The 15721-nt window shown below is 50.2% G+C and overlaps 1 protein-coding gene across 1 annotated transcript in view; it reads right to left on the reverse strand.

The window, feature by feature from the left end:
• The window catches only part of RUNX3 (RUNX family transcription factor 3), a 126503-nt gene extending 115228 nt beyond the window's left edge, over positions 1–11275 (reverse strand). The window contains exon 1 of the mRNA XM_058195973.1: positions 10992–11275. Within this exon, the coding sequence (XP_058051956.1) occupies positions 10992–11252 (261 nt within the window). The 5' untranslated portion in view covers positions 11253–11275. The remainder of the gene's footprint in view (positions 1–10991) is intronic.
• Between the last annotated feature and the right edge of the window lie 4446 nt (positions 11276–15721).

The raw sequence follows: 15721 nt of genomic DNA on the forward strand, positions 1-15721 counted from the left end.
CTGCTCCTTATTACAACCTTCTATATTCTTCACTTAGTTCTTGGTTCCCCACCCCACCCCCCTGGATTAATATTCAATAAAAGTATAATGGAAAAATTGTTGGGTTAATATTATTTTGATTCTTATTGTTTTTTCACCTAACAATGACTCTTTTATTTAAATCCAGTTTAAATAAAAATATCCTAAAGGGGCTTTTTCCATAAGGCAACTGGGGTTTTTGGTGGTGTTATTTTTAAAAAAATAAAAACATTTGTGCTTCTCATCCAAGATGCATCTTCAATTCTTTAGAAAACTGAAGAAGCAAAACATTTTCAAAGAAAAATAACAAGAAAGTCCAGTTGCCTAGAAAAAGCACCTTAGGGACAACCATGATCTGTACGGGAGAATCTCTGTAGACATTAAATAAAACATTACATTAACATTTAATTCATGTTTGTTTGTTTGTTTACAAAATCCATTTCACCCACCTTATCTGGGCTTTGCTTAAATAGGAGGTTTGTTATAGCAAATAATTTGATATATTTTTTCCCTATTATCAAGACCACAAGATTACCTTGTATTTTAAAAACGGGTTTTCTTAATAGCAATGTCTTGTCAAAAGTGGGAAACAATGTTTAAAATCCATTTAATTCTGCCCAAGTAAGGCACAGATTTAGGAAGTATGGGTCCATGGATCAGGTCTTACCTTTTGAGAGAGCGAAACCCTCTCAAAAGTGTTTCTCAACCTTGCCAACTTGAAGATGTGTGGACTTCAACTCCCAAAATTCAGTCATTTAAAGCTCAGCCCTCTTTCATTTTGTACGACAGGGAGAAACAGGAGAACTGTGTTTTTAATTCAAAGGCCTGCCTGTAAACGCAGGTTTTTTCCGGAAACAAATATGAATCTGAGACTAAACTAGGGACTGTTTACCTTCAAATTTAGTGGGAAATTAATTGCCTCCTTACAGGGATCTTGGAAGAGAAGAGCCGTGCTGGTGTGTGGTTGTCAAAAAAATCAAGAGGAATCTGGCAACACATTTTATTAAAAGGTATCAGATTTTGCGAGCTACACCTACTGCACTAGCAAGGCAACAACTAAGGGGCTTGACAAAGAAAAACAAGTGTTATCTCGGGATTAAACTCCTTTCATGGTATGATATGATGCAGTCAGTTTAGTGCAATGGATCAAGGCCCTAACTGTACAGACCTGCCCAGTTTACGGAAATAAATCTTGCAGAGATCAGTAAGACTTGTTCTCAAGTAAGTGGCGATAGGATTACAGCCTAAAAGTGTATAATTTGGCGGCATCACGCCCAGTTCAACTTCACTTGTTAATTAATTTAATGGCTAGATTAAGACCTTGCTTTGCTAAATTATTATTTTTTGTTTATGCAACACCCTCAGAGCTTCATAATCAGAAGAGGCTGTTTCCTGCCTCAGGAGCTCCCCATCTTAAATGCTAATATTTTCTGGCAGCACTCTTGGATTTGTGCACAACCAGCAAACCGCACCACAGCTTTTGGGAGTTGGGTGACCCCAAATTGGAGAGAGATTGAGATCCTAAGCCATGGTTTATGTGGGGTTTATTAATTAAGCCACAAATGCTGGTGTTCTGCAACATGCTCAGCCGCACAATGGCAGTTGGTTTCATGGCTTCGAGAGATGGGTGACCAAACCCGTAGAGAAAGAGAAGCTGTTCTTACTAAGCCATAATTGATCATAATCTATATTCTAATTTCCCCCCAGAGAGGTTATTCTTAAAAGTGGAAGAATTTCAGGCTTATTGGGGGGGGGGAAATTAGTTGGGTTCATGAAATACTCCAAGCCAATAATAGACAATTGTCTTTCTGTCGCCTCCCTCATAGAGAAGTCTAGGTGTCGGCTACGAGCAACTAGATGCATAGATGCAGAGTTCAAGCCAACTACTTTATTATGTTCTGCCTTTATTACAGGAATCTCCCCACTCCGGCAACCTATGTCTGGGAAAAATTAGATGTTCCAAGGACCTTAGTGGGTGTCAGACTTAGCCCTTTTGCACTTATGTAGTGACTCCAGGCTGGTTTTATGCTTGACCCTCCTCCCTGCGAGGCTGGGACCTTCCCAACATCAGGCAGAGACAGGGTAGGATTGGATTCATACTCATGAATAGAACAGAACGGAACATAATAGAATAGAATAGAATAGAATGGAATGGAATGGAATGGAATGGAATGGAATGGAATGGGAATGAGAATAAGAATAAGAATAAGAATTTAGAATAGCACAGCATAGCATAGCATAGCATAGAATTTTTTATTGGCCAAGTATGATTGGACACACAAGGAATTTGTCTTGGTGCATATGCTCTCAGTGTACATAAAAGATACCTTCATCAAGAATTCTAAGGTACAGCTATACAGATTGTCCTTGATTTATGACCATAAATCAGCCCCAGAATTCCTTCGTTAAGCCATTGTTAAATGAGCTTTGCTCCAATTTTACGATTTTCTTGTTACAGTTGTTAAATGAACCACTGCCATTGTTAAGTTAGCAACACAGTTGTTAAATGAATCTGGCTTCCCCCATTGACTTTGTTTGTCAAAAAGGGCCCCAAAAAGGGGGATCACATGACCTGTCATAAATACGTGCCAGTTGCCAAGCGTCTGAATTGTGCCCACGTGACCCTGGGGATGCTGCAACAGCCACGAAGTCTCAAAAATGGAAAAAAAAAAAAGGTCGCTTTTCCCCCCAGTGCCTGTTGTAAACATCAAACAGTCCCCAGTGGTTGTAAGTCAAGAACTACCTGTAGTTTACTTTGGTTTCCTTGAATAAACCAGAATGGCGAGGTTCATCCAACCCACTAAGTGCAGGGCAAAGAGACCACAGCGTGGCTGAGATGGGAGATCCAGCCCACACCTGAGGCAAGACTACAAAGCCGACTGGTGAGGAGGACGGCTGGCAGACCGTGTGGTCTGACTGCTGCTTTGGAAATGAGAAAGAACAGTTCAGCAAAAAAAAATCTCCCGCACTAAAGGAAGGTCTCTTGCATTCTGTCAGGTAGTTTCAGCAAATCCTTGGGATTTTCCGAGTGGAAGAGTTTTGCCAGATCCAGAAGCTGGGGACCCCCCCTCCTCTAAGTTGGGCATGTTGGATGGGGGCACACATAGCCATTAATGGGGCATATGGGAAAGACAGTCCTTTGGCTTATTAAGAGAAAAGAAGAACCTGCTCCAAAATTAAATTCTCCATCTTTTGGACTGGGCAATACTTCCTTCCTTTTTTGAGGGGGGGGGGAACCACCCCACAAAAATTAAGGGCCACATTTTTAGGTTTCCAATTGCTGTTCCTTTACCGCCACCGTTTCCCAAAAGGATGCGCTCAAGTTAAGATGGATTTCAGGCAGGCGTAAGTTCTGAATAAGGTGGAAAATGGATCCAGAGGAAGATCACTAGAGGGTTGCAATTGATCAACAGGGACTGGGTCCACACACACACACACACAAATGATGATCGCTATTCAGCCAGTTAAAAAAAAATATCCATTGGGATCCAGGATTTTGTCGTGTGGTGGAAATATTTTTTGAATAATTATCAAGAAATTGAAATCATCAGGAAATCATCATTTGGCACAGGGGTGGATGGGTTCCTTAGAGAAATATTCTGCGACTTTCAGTGTGGTGCTTAGCACCACAGTCCCCCAGGACTATCCTTGGCAGGTTGGTTTACACAAGAGCAAGCATCCGTAAAGAGATAAATGGTTGATTAAAATCAGGTTCAGTCTCCTGCCTCTTTTGTTTCTGAGCAAATGGATGACACCCTTGCCCTAGCAATAATGATGATGATGATGATGATAACAACAACAGCAGCAGCAACAGCCGTCGTCGCTACTGCAGCCCTGTTTAAAAGAGCAGGTTCCCTTCTTTTAAACCATTTCTTAAAATAAATCCCAAAATTTATTCCTGAAGGACGTTTCTTCCCCCCCCCCCCATCCTGAAATCTGTTTCTCAATAAAGCCAGATTTATTTCTTCTTTAAGAGGAGGGTTGTTAAAGACAAAACTGTATTTTTAAAAGGTCCTGAAATACGGTGATGGTAATGATGACAAGGAACGTGATGTGTAATGGTTAAGGCTTAAGAGCTAACAGTATAAAGGAAAGGAAAGGAAAGAAAAAATATTTAGCTATCCTTTGCACTTTATAGGCCATCTCTTGCCGAGATCTGTGCCGCTACCTTTTTCATAAAATTAGAAATTTAATAAACGTATGTAGGATACAGGTCCCTATTACCTCCAGGATTACGATAACTACCCGACCTCCGGACCTTCAGACGTGAACTGAAGACTCTATTATTTCAGCGCGCTGGACTAGCCTAAGATAAAATGTTTTAGCAAATTTTAATGGGGTTTTTATTGGTTTTTACTGTTTTAGTGATCAGGCCATGATAATATTTAGTTTTAACTGGGTTTTAATGTTTATTTATTATATTGTTTTATGTGAACCGCCCTGAGTCCTACGGGAGATGGTGCGGTATATAAGTTTGATTAATAAATAAAAATAAATAAATAAATATTATGTATATTTATGAGGAATAAAGAATGCATTTCCTTCCTTCCTTCCTTCCTTCCTTCCTTCCTTCCTTCCTTCCTTCCTTCCTTCCTTCCCTCCCTCCCTCCTTCCTTCCTTCCTTTTCCTTCCTCAGGTGCCATGGACACGAATGGGGACTTCCAAGACATGGATCGCGCCTACCAATAGATCTTTGCTGGGTTTGCAATAAAAACGCCTTTGCACTTAACGGGCGCCCTGCTAGCGCCACAAATTGAACTGGTCCTATTACAGCCGTCCCGGGGTCAGTCTTATGCGGCTCCCCGCGGCCGAAATCCAATCCCCCCTCCTCCCAATTCTAGGCCCGGCTCGTTTCTTCAGTGCCGTCTGCAGAACTGCATTTGCCCAGCAGCTGCCCCGGCTCAGTGAAGGACCGCGGGTTTCAGTGAGAACTCCGACAACGACTAGTTCATTCAGTCATCGGGCTAAGCGTGTTGGGTGAACGCAGCCCACCTCTAGACTAGAGAGACGCGATTCTGTTGCGGCTTCTGCCCTACCCGGAGCTTAGAGCGCTTCTCAAAGCGCCTGAGGCTCTTTCTCCCCGCCCGGCGTTCTGCTCCATCGACCTTGTTCTCGGACTCAAACTCAGGTCCGGGAGAGAACGGCCGACAGGGCTGCGGGATCCGGTGGGAATTGGGTTCTTTCCCAGGCACTTCCTCGGGTTGCTGTCCAGTTTCTCAGCTGGTGCCGAAGCGCTTCCTCGGGTCTGCGAAGGAGCGCGGTCGGGATAATTGCGCCGCTTACCCAGAGCGCGCTTTGGAGAGCCATTCGGCGACCGGAGCAGAGCGCCTTCGACACTGATTGTCCCCGCCGCTGCGGAAGCCCCTTCCTCGCACGAACTGGCTCGTTCCACTGAGGACTAGCCAGTTGCCAAGTGTCCATGGGGATCGTTTGCGTATCTGGCGCGCTGGGCTCCCTGCGATTTGAGGCTTCCCGGTTGGAGTGGCCAAAAGGCAGGCGCCCCGCTTCGGGGTTTTAAAAAAACACGCCTGTCTACTCGGAGAAAAGCAAGTCCCACGGGTGTGTCTGCATCAAAGACTTTAAGCCCGAAGGTCGAACAGGCTTAGATCCCCGGAATGGGATGCGGGGAGGAGGATTGCTCCGACTCCCCATCTCTTTGGGGTAAAGAATTGAGAAGAGTAGAACTCCCAAAGTTTTTTTTTTCAAGAGGCAACTGGGCTTTCTTTGTTTTTCCTTGAAGGCGTTTCGCTTCTCATCCAAGAAGCTTCTTCAGTTCTTCAGAAAAGCAAAGAAAATCCAGTTTTGCCTTTTGGGGGGGGAAAAAACACCACCTTTGGGACAACCATGACCTGAACGATTGAGAATCTCCATAGAGAAAGGCACAACTTCATAACCAGGTTCACACAACACACTTTTCCCCCTTAATATGGTTTGTTCATTTCCTGGCTTGGCCTGATCTGTCAAACTCGGCCATTCTTGCCTTAGCCAGAAAGTCGCAACGCGCATTCTGGTGGTGGGGTTCGCCCAAGGCATTGGGGCTCGCAAACATGGTGTGAATTCTCTTAGCATAGGGCGGAAACCAGGCCGCCACCTTAAGCCCAATTAGGGTTTATTTGTTTGACCATGGCGTGTTAGGTTAAAAAAAACATCAACCAAGGGTTTTAAAATGGGGCTTTAAATATAAAGAGCTGTCTGAACCCAGATTCTAGATCTTTTATGTATTGACCAATTCTAGATTCGCAAATAAAATCTAACCTAACCGGAAACTTTGTAAAACAGTTTTGTAAAAGCGAGCTTAATCTGAATTTTCGGAAGTTGCTGCTGTTTTTCCCTTGGAGTCCTCAGGGCGAAACGGCTGCTTTTGCCTCCATGCCCGTAAATTAACTCCGCCTTCGCTCTCTCTGCACTGCCTGCAAATTAGTTTTTAATTAATTTATTTCGATTTCTGCATCTTTCCGATCGGAAGCCTACTTCGTGCTACTAACCATTGCTATTACCGGTAGTAAGCAATATTCTTCAGCTGGCAGCCCATCAAGAACAGTTACTTCAAAATGCTGCGGTTTGCTTTCATTACACCTGTCTATACTGATGTTGCAAAATATTAGAAAACGATAACAACTATCAGCTGGCAAGGCCCAGTTGGGGAGTCTGGAACAAAGAATTTCCTACTAGGGAAGACAATCCGGCTTCTAGAATTCCGGAGTGGGAATCTTTAGCACCAACCAAAGTGGAAGAGGGGAGAAACAACTTGTAAGAACCGTCTCAGTTTTAACTTTACTCATTTTATTTCAACAGTAACAGAGTTGAAAAGGGACTTTGGAGGTCATCTAATCCAGGGGTCTCCAACCTTGGCAACTTTAACTTCCAGAATTCCCCAGCCAGCTTTGTGTGAGGTTGAAGTCCTCCAGGCTTAAAGTTGCCAAGGTTGGAGACCCCTGATTCTAGTCCCCGTAAGAGACCTGTACTAGGGATTCGAACAGCCTTAGTTTCCGAGCGACAAGCTTTGACTTTGTTTTTACACAAACTTTATTTTGCTTTCGGTGGGTTCCTGCATGAATGTGGGCTGCCTCCCGAATTCAGGGTTCAAGATACAAACTGCAAATTCGGACAAGGATTGGGGGGATCCGGATTCAGGCAGCTGAGAATGCCGCGAAAGGCTTTGGATACCCCGTCCGCATAGGCAAAAAGGATCTCAATCTCCGAAGGGAAGAAATAAGATTCAGGGTTGATCAAAACAGAAGCTGCAATTGTCGCAGCCTCGGAAAGTCGTCGGAGAGCTAAAAGCCAGTGGTGGGATTCAGCCAGTTCGGGAGAACCGGTTGTTAACTTTTTGAGCAGTAACCGGTTATTAAATTACTTAAATCCCACCACTGCTAAAAGCTACAGCGCTGCATTTCAACTGCCGCCGGAAGAGCAGCGGCGCAAACGTTTACGAAGCGGAGAAAGAGAAAGGAAAAAGCGAGCCGCTCGCGGTTGAAAGGATTAGTTAGCCCTTTCCTCCGCTTTCTTTGGCTTCTCGTTGGAAATCTCCTGGAGTTGTTGATTCGCTTAATCTCCCTGCCGACGCCGGGAAGTTGAATGGCCGTCCCTAACTCGAAGAAAAAGGGGGCGAAAGTCGGGAGGGGTCCCGCGCTGCGAGCGTCCCAGCTGCCAAAACGCGGAGCCGTATTCCTAAGAGAGCGAAAAGTGCAGGAAGGAGGCAGGGAGGGAAGGAGGGAGGGAGGGAAGGGAGGAGGCAGCAGCAGCGGCCGGGGAAGGAAGGGGGACGCAGAAGTCGGGGGTAACTCGGAGTTACCCTTGAGAACTGCATGGGGGACTCCCTCGCTTCCCTTGTAACTGTGGCAGGTCCGGATTCGAGAGACGCGTCTCTTGAAGACAAAGAGCTTTTCAATAAGATTGGAAGCAAGAGTACCCTACCCAGTTTGTACCCTACGACTATCAGTAAGTGTTGTACCTTCATGAAGGTATCTTTTCCTTTATGTACACTGAGAGCCTATGCACCAAGACAAATTCCTTGTGTTTCCAATCACACTTGTCCAATAAAAAATTCTATTCTATTTTAAGAGGCAAAACGAGGCCGCCTGGGGCAGACCATCTCCCGCCGGGCACAAGTGGCAGCGGAGACGCGGCTCGTCTGAATGCCTAACTAACTAAACAAGCGCTGGGATCTCCAGCCTTGTTTTGGATCCCAAGTTGCTCGCAGAAAGAGATCAAAGGGTTAATTCTAAAGTGCCAAATTTAAAAGGGATTTTTTTTTAAAAAAAAAAGTGGGGGTGCATTCTTTCCTTTGGCCCGAGAGTTGAAGCACGGACATATTAATTAATACAACTTGTTCCCCCCCCCCCTGGATACGCAGGGCTGGCTACTCACTACACTACACAACGAGTCTGCAGAGGATCTCTGAGAGGATGAAGTAAAACTCGGAAATATCTGAATGGCAAGAGGGTTGGGAAGGCTGGCGGCATTTTTGCCTAAACTAGCAAAAGTTACGGTGTGAATTTGATCCTTCAATAACAGCCCCCCTCCTTCCCCCCGCAGTAACCCTGAGGACTAGAAGCTTAAGTCAAAACCGGCGTGGCAGGCAAGCTTTCTGTCGCTCAGATGGAGCGGAGTAAAATTGAACACGCTGGGTTGCTTGAGGTTGACAGCCTCCCCCCTCCTTCTTCGCACAAACTCTCCTTCCCCTTTTAAGAACCAGAAAACAAACCAATCGCCGAAATGCGATGAAAAAGAGAAGTGGGGCAGACAGACACTGACGAAAGAGCCACCGGAGTGGGAAAAGGAAAGAAGCCCGGCCTCAAAACGGAGGAGTCTCGCGCTAATTGGGAAAATTTCAGCCTTACAACAGATGAGATATTGTGTGTGTGTTTGTGTGTTATTTCTTTCGGGAGATCTTTTGGGAAGAAACGACCTGGCACGAGAGTGAGAGACCGGGGGGGGGGGGGAGAGAACATATCTGGGCATGCGCCACTCTCCTTACTAAGCTTTAGGACTACCGGATATTTATGGGGAATCTTGTTATTTCTATGGGAGACGCTGCCTCCACGCCATTTCTAGGAAGTTTTTGAGGTGGTCGCTTTTTTTGCTTACGGCTCCTATTTGAGCACCTTCACTTTTGCTTTCCAGGGAAGCTAGATTCCCGCCGGGGGAAGAAAACGCGGCCCAGACGCCGAGTGGGTGAGCGAGCATCAGGTTTGAATTCCGGAAAGCAAGTGACTATAGGCTGGAGGAGATGGGTCTGCGTTCACACGAGACCCTTGGTTACCATGGGGTGGGCCGGTCGAGAGTGTCAGAGGAGCCCGGGCGAAATCTCGGCCTGTGGCGTGGGGACCGGGCGATCGTAGTAGTAAGCCAATCTTGTTAGCCTTTTGCAAGAGACTGAAGTCCGGTCTGGTTTCCTCCCCCACCCCATTGACGTTGGGTCAAGAGGGAGGTCAGTTCTGCTACTAATTGTTGGTTCACAGTTTATCTGTGGGCGCCAGAGGAGTGGTGGTGGGGGGGCGTATAAGCTGAGCGGGTACTTAAATAATATACATACATACATACATAGAAGAGTCTCTCCCCCTCTATCTATCATCTATCTATCTAGAGCGAATTTATCTATGACGCCAAACTTGTGTTTTGGAGGGTGTTCCAGAGGAAAAAATTACTTATTTTTCCTTCCCCGAGTACGGCAGACATCTCTCCCGCTTAAAAAAACCGACTCTTTCCTCCCCTCGCTTTGAAAAAGGGGAAATTTCCTCCGCTTTTCATAGCAGGGACACAGGCCTACAGAGATCGGAAATCGCTCTCTCCGCCGACGGTCCAAGTTCTGAAGGGGCCATAAGACGGGGGCCTGCAAGCGTTCCTTTCCCCTTCTGAAATTCCCCTTCCTTATCTGGGGCTCCGGTCGGACAGTCTGGGCGCCTTAGCAGGTTGCAGACAACCTCAGGCCTTCCAGCATTGAGTCAAAAGCGCTGGCTTATTTAAAAGGGAAGGTTTTTAGCTCGAGGCTGAGTCAGGTTGCTTGTTCTTGCTCTTTTTTTAAGGAGTGCAGTCTGCACAGATATTATAGCTTATAATGGTTTATTTAAATTTCACCATCGTTTTACATTGCCTTGCGCTGTTTGGGCTATAGACCGCCTCGAGCGCAACTACGAGGCGAGGAAAGAAAAAAGATTTGGAACCGTGTTGGCGGGAGATGATTGAGATGGATTATATACACCCGGTTCTAGACGGTTGAATTACAGAAAGGGGTTCCAAGCGGCCTTTGGCCGAATTGGGACTTTTCTTTAACCCTGGCTAGCTTCATGGCGGGGGGGAGAGGGGGGCGCGGCACCCTTGTGGGACTTGTAAAGATCGGAAAAATCGAACGACCCTTCTTCAACAAGGGAGACTCTCCGTCTCTTCTCCCCCCCACCCCCAAGTCTCCGGACCTGTCTGGCGACCCCACTCTCAAACTAACCTGCTTGTTGGCCAGGGACGATTAAAATTTCAGATCCGGGAAATCCGGAAAGTTGGGCGGGCGAAAACGCCGCCGCAGCCCGCCAAGAGCCGAGGTGCAGCCAAGGGATAGCGGCCACCCAGAAAACAAGTCGCAGGGAATACTGCAGGCTTCTGGGATTAACATTTGGGAAGCCGCCTGCGATTCAGCTTTGCGGTTTCCCCGCAGGAAATTAAAGGCGCTTTTGGGCTGCCAAGGTCTTTAGTGGGGGAGGGGATGTTAGGGAAACCTGCCTCGTCTGTTTTGCAGCGTCTTTGCCCCGGGAGGGGGAAAAGCGGGAATTGCTGGCTAACCCTGCAAACCGCTTGCCGAGCGTGGTGGGGGGGCTTTGGCCTGTGCCTTTCCCCCTGCCTGCCCAGCGCCCATCCCGGCTGCTTTTGCCGTTAAACCGCGAGTCCTCCCGGGCGCTTGGGAAGCCCGCTCGGCAGGAAACATCTGCGCGCCTCTCCCAGGACCCGCCCGCACCGCCCAGCCTCCCCTCCCGGCTTACCTTGAAGGCCACGGGGAGGGTCTTGTTGCATCTCCAGTGGGAAGGCAGCACCGAGCACAAGAAGTTGGGGCTGTCGGTCCTCACCAGTTCTCCCGGGTGATCGGCCAGGACGTCCACCACCGAGCGCGCCTCGGTCCGGCTGCGAGGTCCCGGGACCGGCGCGCTGAGGGCGCCGCTGTTCTCTCCCATCTTACCGCAGGGGAAGGCCGTGGAGGGAGGTGTGAAGCGCCTGCTGGTGCTGGGGTCTACGGGAATACGCATCACAACAGCGGGCGTTAGGGGAGGAAGGAGGAGGCGGCGGCGGGGTTGCTGCTGCTGCTGCTGGCCGAGAGGCGAGGAAAACGCGCGCCCAGGGCGCAGCGACCCAGATGCCCAAGAGCGCACGGCGGGCCGCTCCGAAGCCAGACGCGGGAGAAAGCCGCCCCAGGCACCCCCGCAGGTCTGGCCGCCGTCGCCGCCACTACCAGTCCCGGCCGCTGCGGCCGCCAGTCGCTCCTTAGGGCGCAGTTCAGGGGCCCCGTTGCGCTTCTCGTGCTCCTCGCCGGTGCTGGCGGCCAAGCAGCGGGCCCAGGCGCCTTGGCGGGGGATTCCCCGGGACCGAGAGATCCGAGCCGGCCTCTGCAGCTCCGGCGCGCCTCCTCTCGCCGCTCGGCGTCGCAGTCCCGTGGCGCTGGGCTCAGAAGCGGAGCCCGGAGAGCGGTTTGTGGGCGGTTGGCCGAATCCCAGAGCGCTCCTTCCGCGCCCAGTCAAAATAAAAGCGGCTCCGACAAAATCAACCTCGGCTCCGTTGGTGGTGGCGGCGGCAAGCGGGACAGCGCTTGGGGCTCCCTCCCGCGGTCACGACGGAGGGGCGGGGAGGCGAGCCAGCAACATCCCGCGCTTCTCGGCTCGGCGGCTTCTCTCTCTCCCCGCGAAGGGACCGAGGCGAGACCTCAACAGGTTTCAGCTCTCGCTCTCGCGCTCTCTCTCCCTGCCGGGCTCCTCTTGGCCCCGTTTCCTGCTCTGCCTGACAAGCCCGCCAGGCGCCCTGCTCGCTCTCCGCCGCCCGCCCTGAGCCGGCCTCCTCCTAAACCGCCTCCTCTCGACGCGTTTGCAAGCAGCCGAAAAGTGGCCGCGGTTACATACTGGCTCCTTCCCTTCCTTCCTTCCTTCCTTCCTTCCTTCTTTTTTTTTTCCCTTGTTCTTTTTCTTAAAAGTTTATTTACACAGAGGCGGCCAGGGGGCGGGGCAACGTCAGCGAAGCCAGCCACTCAGAGCGGAGGAGCGGGGCAGGAAGGATGGGAGGAGGAGGGGTCTATCCGGACCGCGCCCCTTTTTCGAAGCAGCCCCCGCCCGCTTCCTTGGAAAGAGGAAAAAACGTGCGGCCGCGGAGGCTTGTTTGTGGGGTGTGTGTGTGTGCGCGCAGCGTTTTTTGTCCCCCCCCCACCTTCTTTCTGCTTCTCTCTTTTAGCGTTTCCTTTCCCTTCCTCTCCCAGCAGAAACAAATCGATCCTTTCCCGTTCAAAACATTGATCGCTGCCCCTAGGACGGTTGGTTGGATGGACAGTCAGTGGTGGGATTCCGCCAGTTCGCACCATTTCTGGAGACCCGTTGTTAACTTTCTGAGCAGTCTGGCAAACTGGTTGTTGGAGGAAATCATTAGGGCAGAGAAGCGGTGGTTAAATTGCTTGAATCCCACCACTGGATGGACACTTGCAGGTTATGAAAAGTGGAGCCGCCTTCCCTAACCGGCTGCTCTTCCAGACGGGTTTGGTTACAACAACGCCCATCGTCCTTAGCCAGCGTGGCTGGGAAGATGAAAGCTGTAGTCTAAGCCAGGCGTGGGGGGTGGGCTGTGAAGGCAAACATCAGGCTTAGGGGAGACTTCCCCAGAACGAACGTGCGGAGCTGTAACTGGAAGGGTGCAAAATCCCGAAGGGTTAGCGGAGTTCACACAACGCGTGAAAGAAACTCTAAATCCCGGGCAAGCGAACTGAATAGACGCGGTTCTTAACTTGGCTTCCTAGGCCGCCTGGTTCCCGCAGAACGGTATGCTAAGGGAACGGTTGCGTTCCCACAATCTTTTAGACGGGCACCTACCCGTCTTTACCCTCGGTTAACCTGTTGTGTGTGTATCCAGTCCAATTTATTTCATACCCGGAACTGACAGAGTTTAAAATTTCCTCCCCGTTCAGACCTACGCCAGGATTTGCCCACCATCACATCTAAGAGGTCGCCAGCGGGTTGTGTGAACGTGGCCGTCGCCTTGAGTCCTGCTTTGGGGCTTCCCCGCTCCCCACTTTCAGGATTGGCGTAGGGTGCGGACAGAAGGCTCGCTGACTTGCTAACGACACATCAAGGCGTAGCGCGCTGGTCCCCAATGCTATGAAATCATCCAGCGGATTTTCACCGAAAAAAAAGAAAATGCCTTAAAAATGTAAATTACGTTAAGGACGGGCTGTGCCTTCCCGCCTCCTAACTCGATGACTCGCTTTGTCTAAGCCGCCTAAAGCAGGTCAAACACACCTTTTTACCATATATCTGCCCCAGCGAGTTCAACAACGCGATTTTCACCGTAGCGGCTTCTCCTGAGAAGAGGTGTATCCTGTTCGTGGAATCGGGCCGTTGTATTACTTCGGGCCTTAGTGCGGAGAAAATGGGTCCTCTCCCGAATCGTTTTAGGCCTGTGTGACCTTCGCATAGCTCCCCTCACCACCACCACCCGCCCGATAGCCGGTCCTATTCGGTTCTACCGGGGCCACCCCGCGAGCCCAAAGGGAAGAGCGAGCGCCGCTTTGATTTCTCCCCAGCGGCCAAACAGTGGTTCCTGCTTTCTTTGACCTGGTTCCGACGATCTTCCTAAAAACAAGAGGCTGCCTTTGCACAATGGGCTAAACAAGGCGGAGGCGAACGCCTTTCATAGAGCGCTGCTCCCCCAATCTCTCTGGTTCATCTTGTTTTCTTGGCTCTTCTGTGTCTCGTGGGGGCGGGGGTAGAGACGCGGAGGTTGGGGGCTATTGACCCACTGGGTTAAAGTTTTGTTTTAATCCCGGGGTTAATTCCGGTGGCTTCTTCGCCAGAGCCTTTTCAGAAGAAGGAGGATGAGCGGTAAAGTAACAAGACTTGGGTGAAGGTGAGCTCGGCCGGTTTGTGGCTTCTGGGGAAAAACCTGCGAGTTGAGCATAGAGATCCCTGTTGAGTTCTCGAGTTTTTAGGGGCTGTGTGAACTCCCCCGCTTTGCAGAAGGGCCGGCGGGGAGTAGCCTTCAAAAGGCTGGCGGGTTAGAGAGAGCGTTCGGGATGGGGAAGCCTGTAGGGCGGAACGGCCACTGGGGAGGGGAGTGGGGCGCTCTCTTCTCCGTCCGCTTTTCTCAAACCGGAACGTGAAACGAATTGCAAGGGGGCCCTGATTGCTCCCCTAGGGCCCACGGAACGAGCGGCCACCAGCTGCTTCCCCGAGGGCCTTCGCCGGGGAGTGGAAGCGGTGGCAGAGCAAAAAGTGCCGGTGCAGTCGGCAACCGAGAGGCCTGTCCGTCTTTTTGCCGGCATTTCAAAGCCACAGCCCCTGCCAGGTTTGAGCCGGGGCCGCCGAGTCCTCTGCTATTCCTGCCGCCGCCACGACTCCTTCGGGATGCTCCGTTGGAGAGCCGTCGGACGAAGCCGCAGCGCCAGCGACGCCGGGGTAGATATTCGCTAGCCTCCCCGCCCTTAACTTCTGAGCTGCTGGGAAGTGCCTTCGGCCGGGGGCCCTTTGTCAAAGGGAGATGGGGGGGAGCGGGAGGGTGCCCCGATCCCATCTAGACAGCTCAGCAGCTGAACTGATCAGATACACGGACACCTTCCATTACAAACACTTTTTAAACCGCTTTTATCCGTTCAAGCCCAAACCTGCTTCTCTTGGGCCTGTAACTTCGGGGAGGGGGGGAGGGGAAATAGGAAACTGACCCCCAAGGCGCAGAGGGTCGGTTCTTTTTAAAGCAAGGCCCAGAACCGGCACAGGGAGAGATGGGTTAGGATGGAGACGTTGTTTTGAATCCCGGTAAATGTTGTTGTGGGGGGCGATATTTTCATTTAACCTGTTGTGCAAAGGCGGGCCATTGGGTCGACGTTAAACCAGGTTGGATACAGGGCGAGCGACTGTATTCACACGCCAGGCTACCATTAACGGGGCTGCCTGCGTGGTGGTGGGAACCCAGGCCGTTTGGTAACTGAGGTCCGGGCAGTGGTGAGTTTCATTTTTTTTTACTACCGGTTCTGTGGGTGTGGCATGGTGGGCGTGGCAGGGGAAGGATATTGTAAAGTCTCCATTCCCACCCCACTCCAGAGGAAGGATACTGCAAAATCTCCATTACACCGCAATCCAAGGGAAGGTTACTGCAAAATCCCATTTCCTCCCCATCAGCTGGGATTTGGGAGGCAGAGAATAGATGGGGGTGGGGCCAGTCAGAGGTGGTATTCTACGAACTAATCAAAATTTCTGCTACCTGTTCTCCAGAACTGGTCAGAACCTGCTGAAACCCACCTCTGGGTCTGGGGTAATATTCGGGAAAATGAGATCCGGAAGTACACCTCTCTTGTGAGCGCAGTTCTTTTTAAGAGCAAGTCCACAACTTCCTTCCTATCTCCCATAAGATCCCGCCGTTTCGCCCTCTTTTCCAAGTTCTCCCCGGATACGTCTGAACGGCGCTCCTCGGTATTCCCAGCCAATTGCTAAGATTCCTTCTAGCGGGATAATGTTCCTTAACTGTCTCA

Source organism: Ahaetulla prasina, chromosome 10 (genome assembly GCF_028640845.1).
Source record: "Ahaetulla prasina isolate Xishuangbanna chromosome 10, ASM2864084v1, whole genome shotgun sequence".
Classification (NCBI taxonomy): domain Eukaryota; kingdom Metazoa; phylum Chordata; class Lepidosauria; order Squamata; family Colubridae; genus Ahaetulla; species Ahaetulla prasina.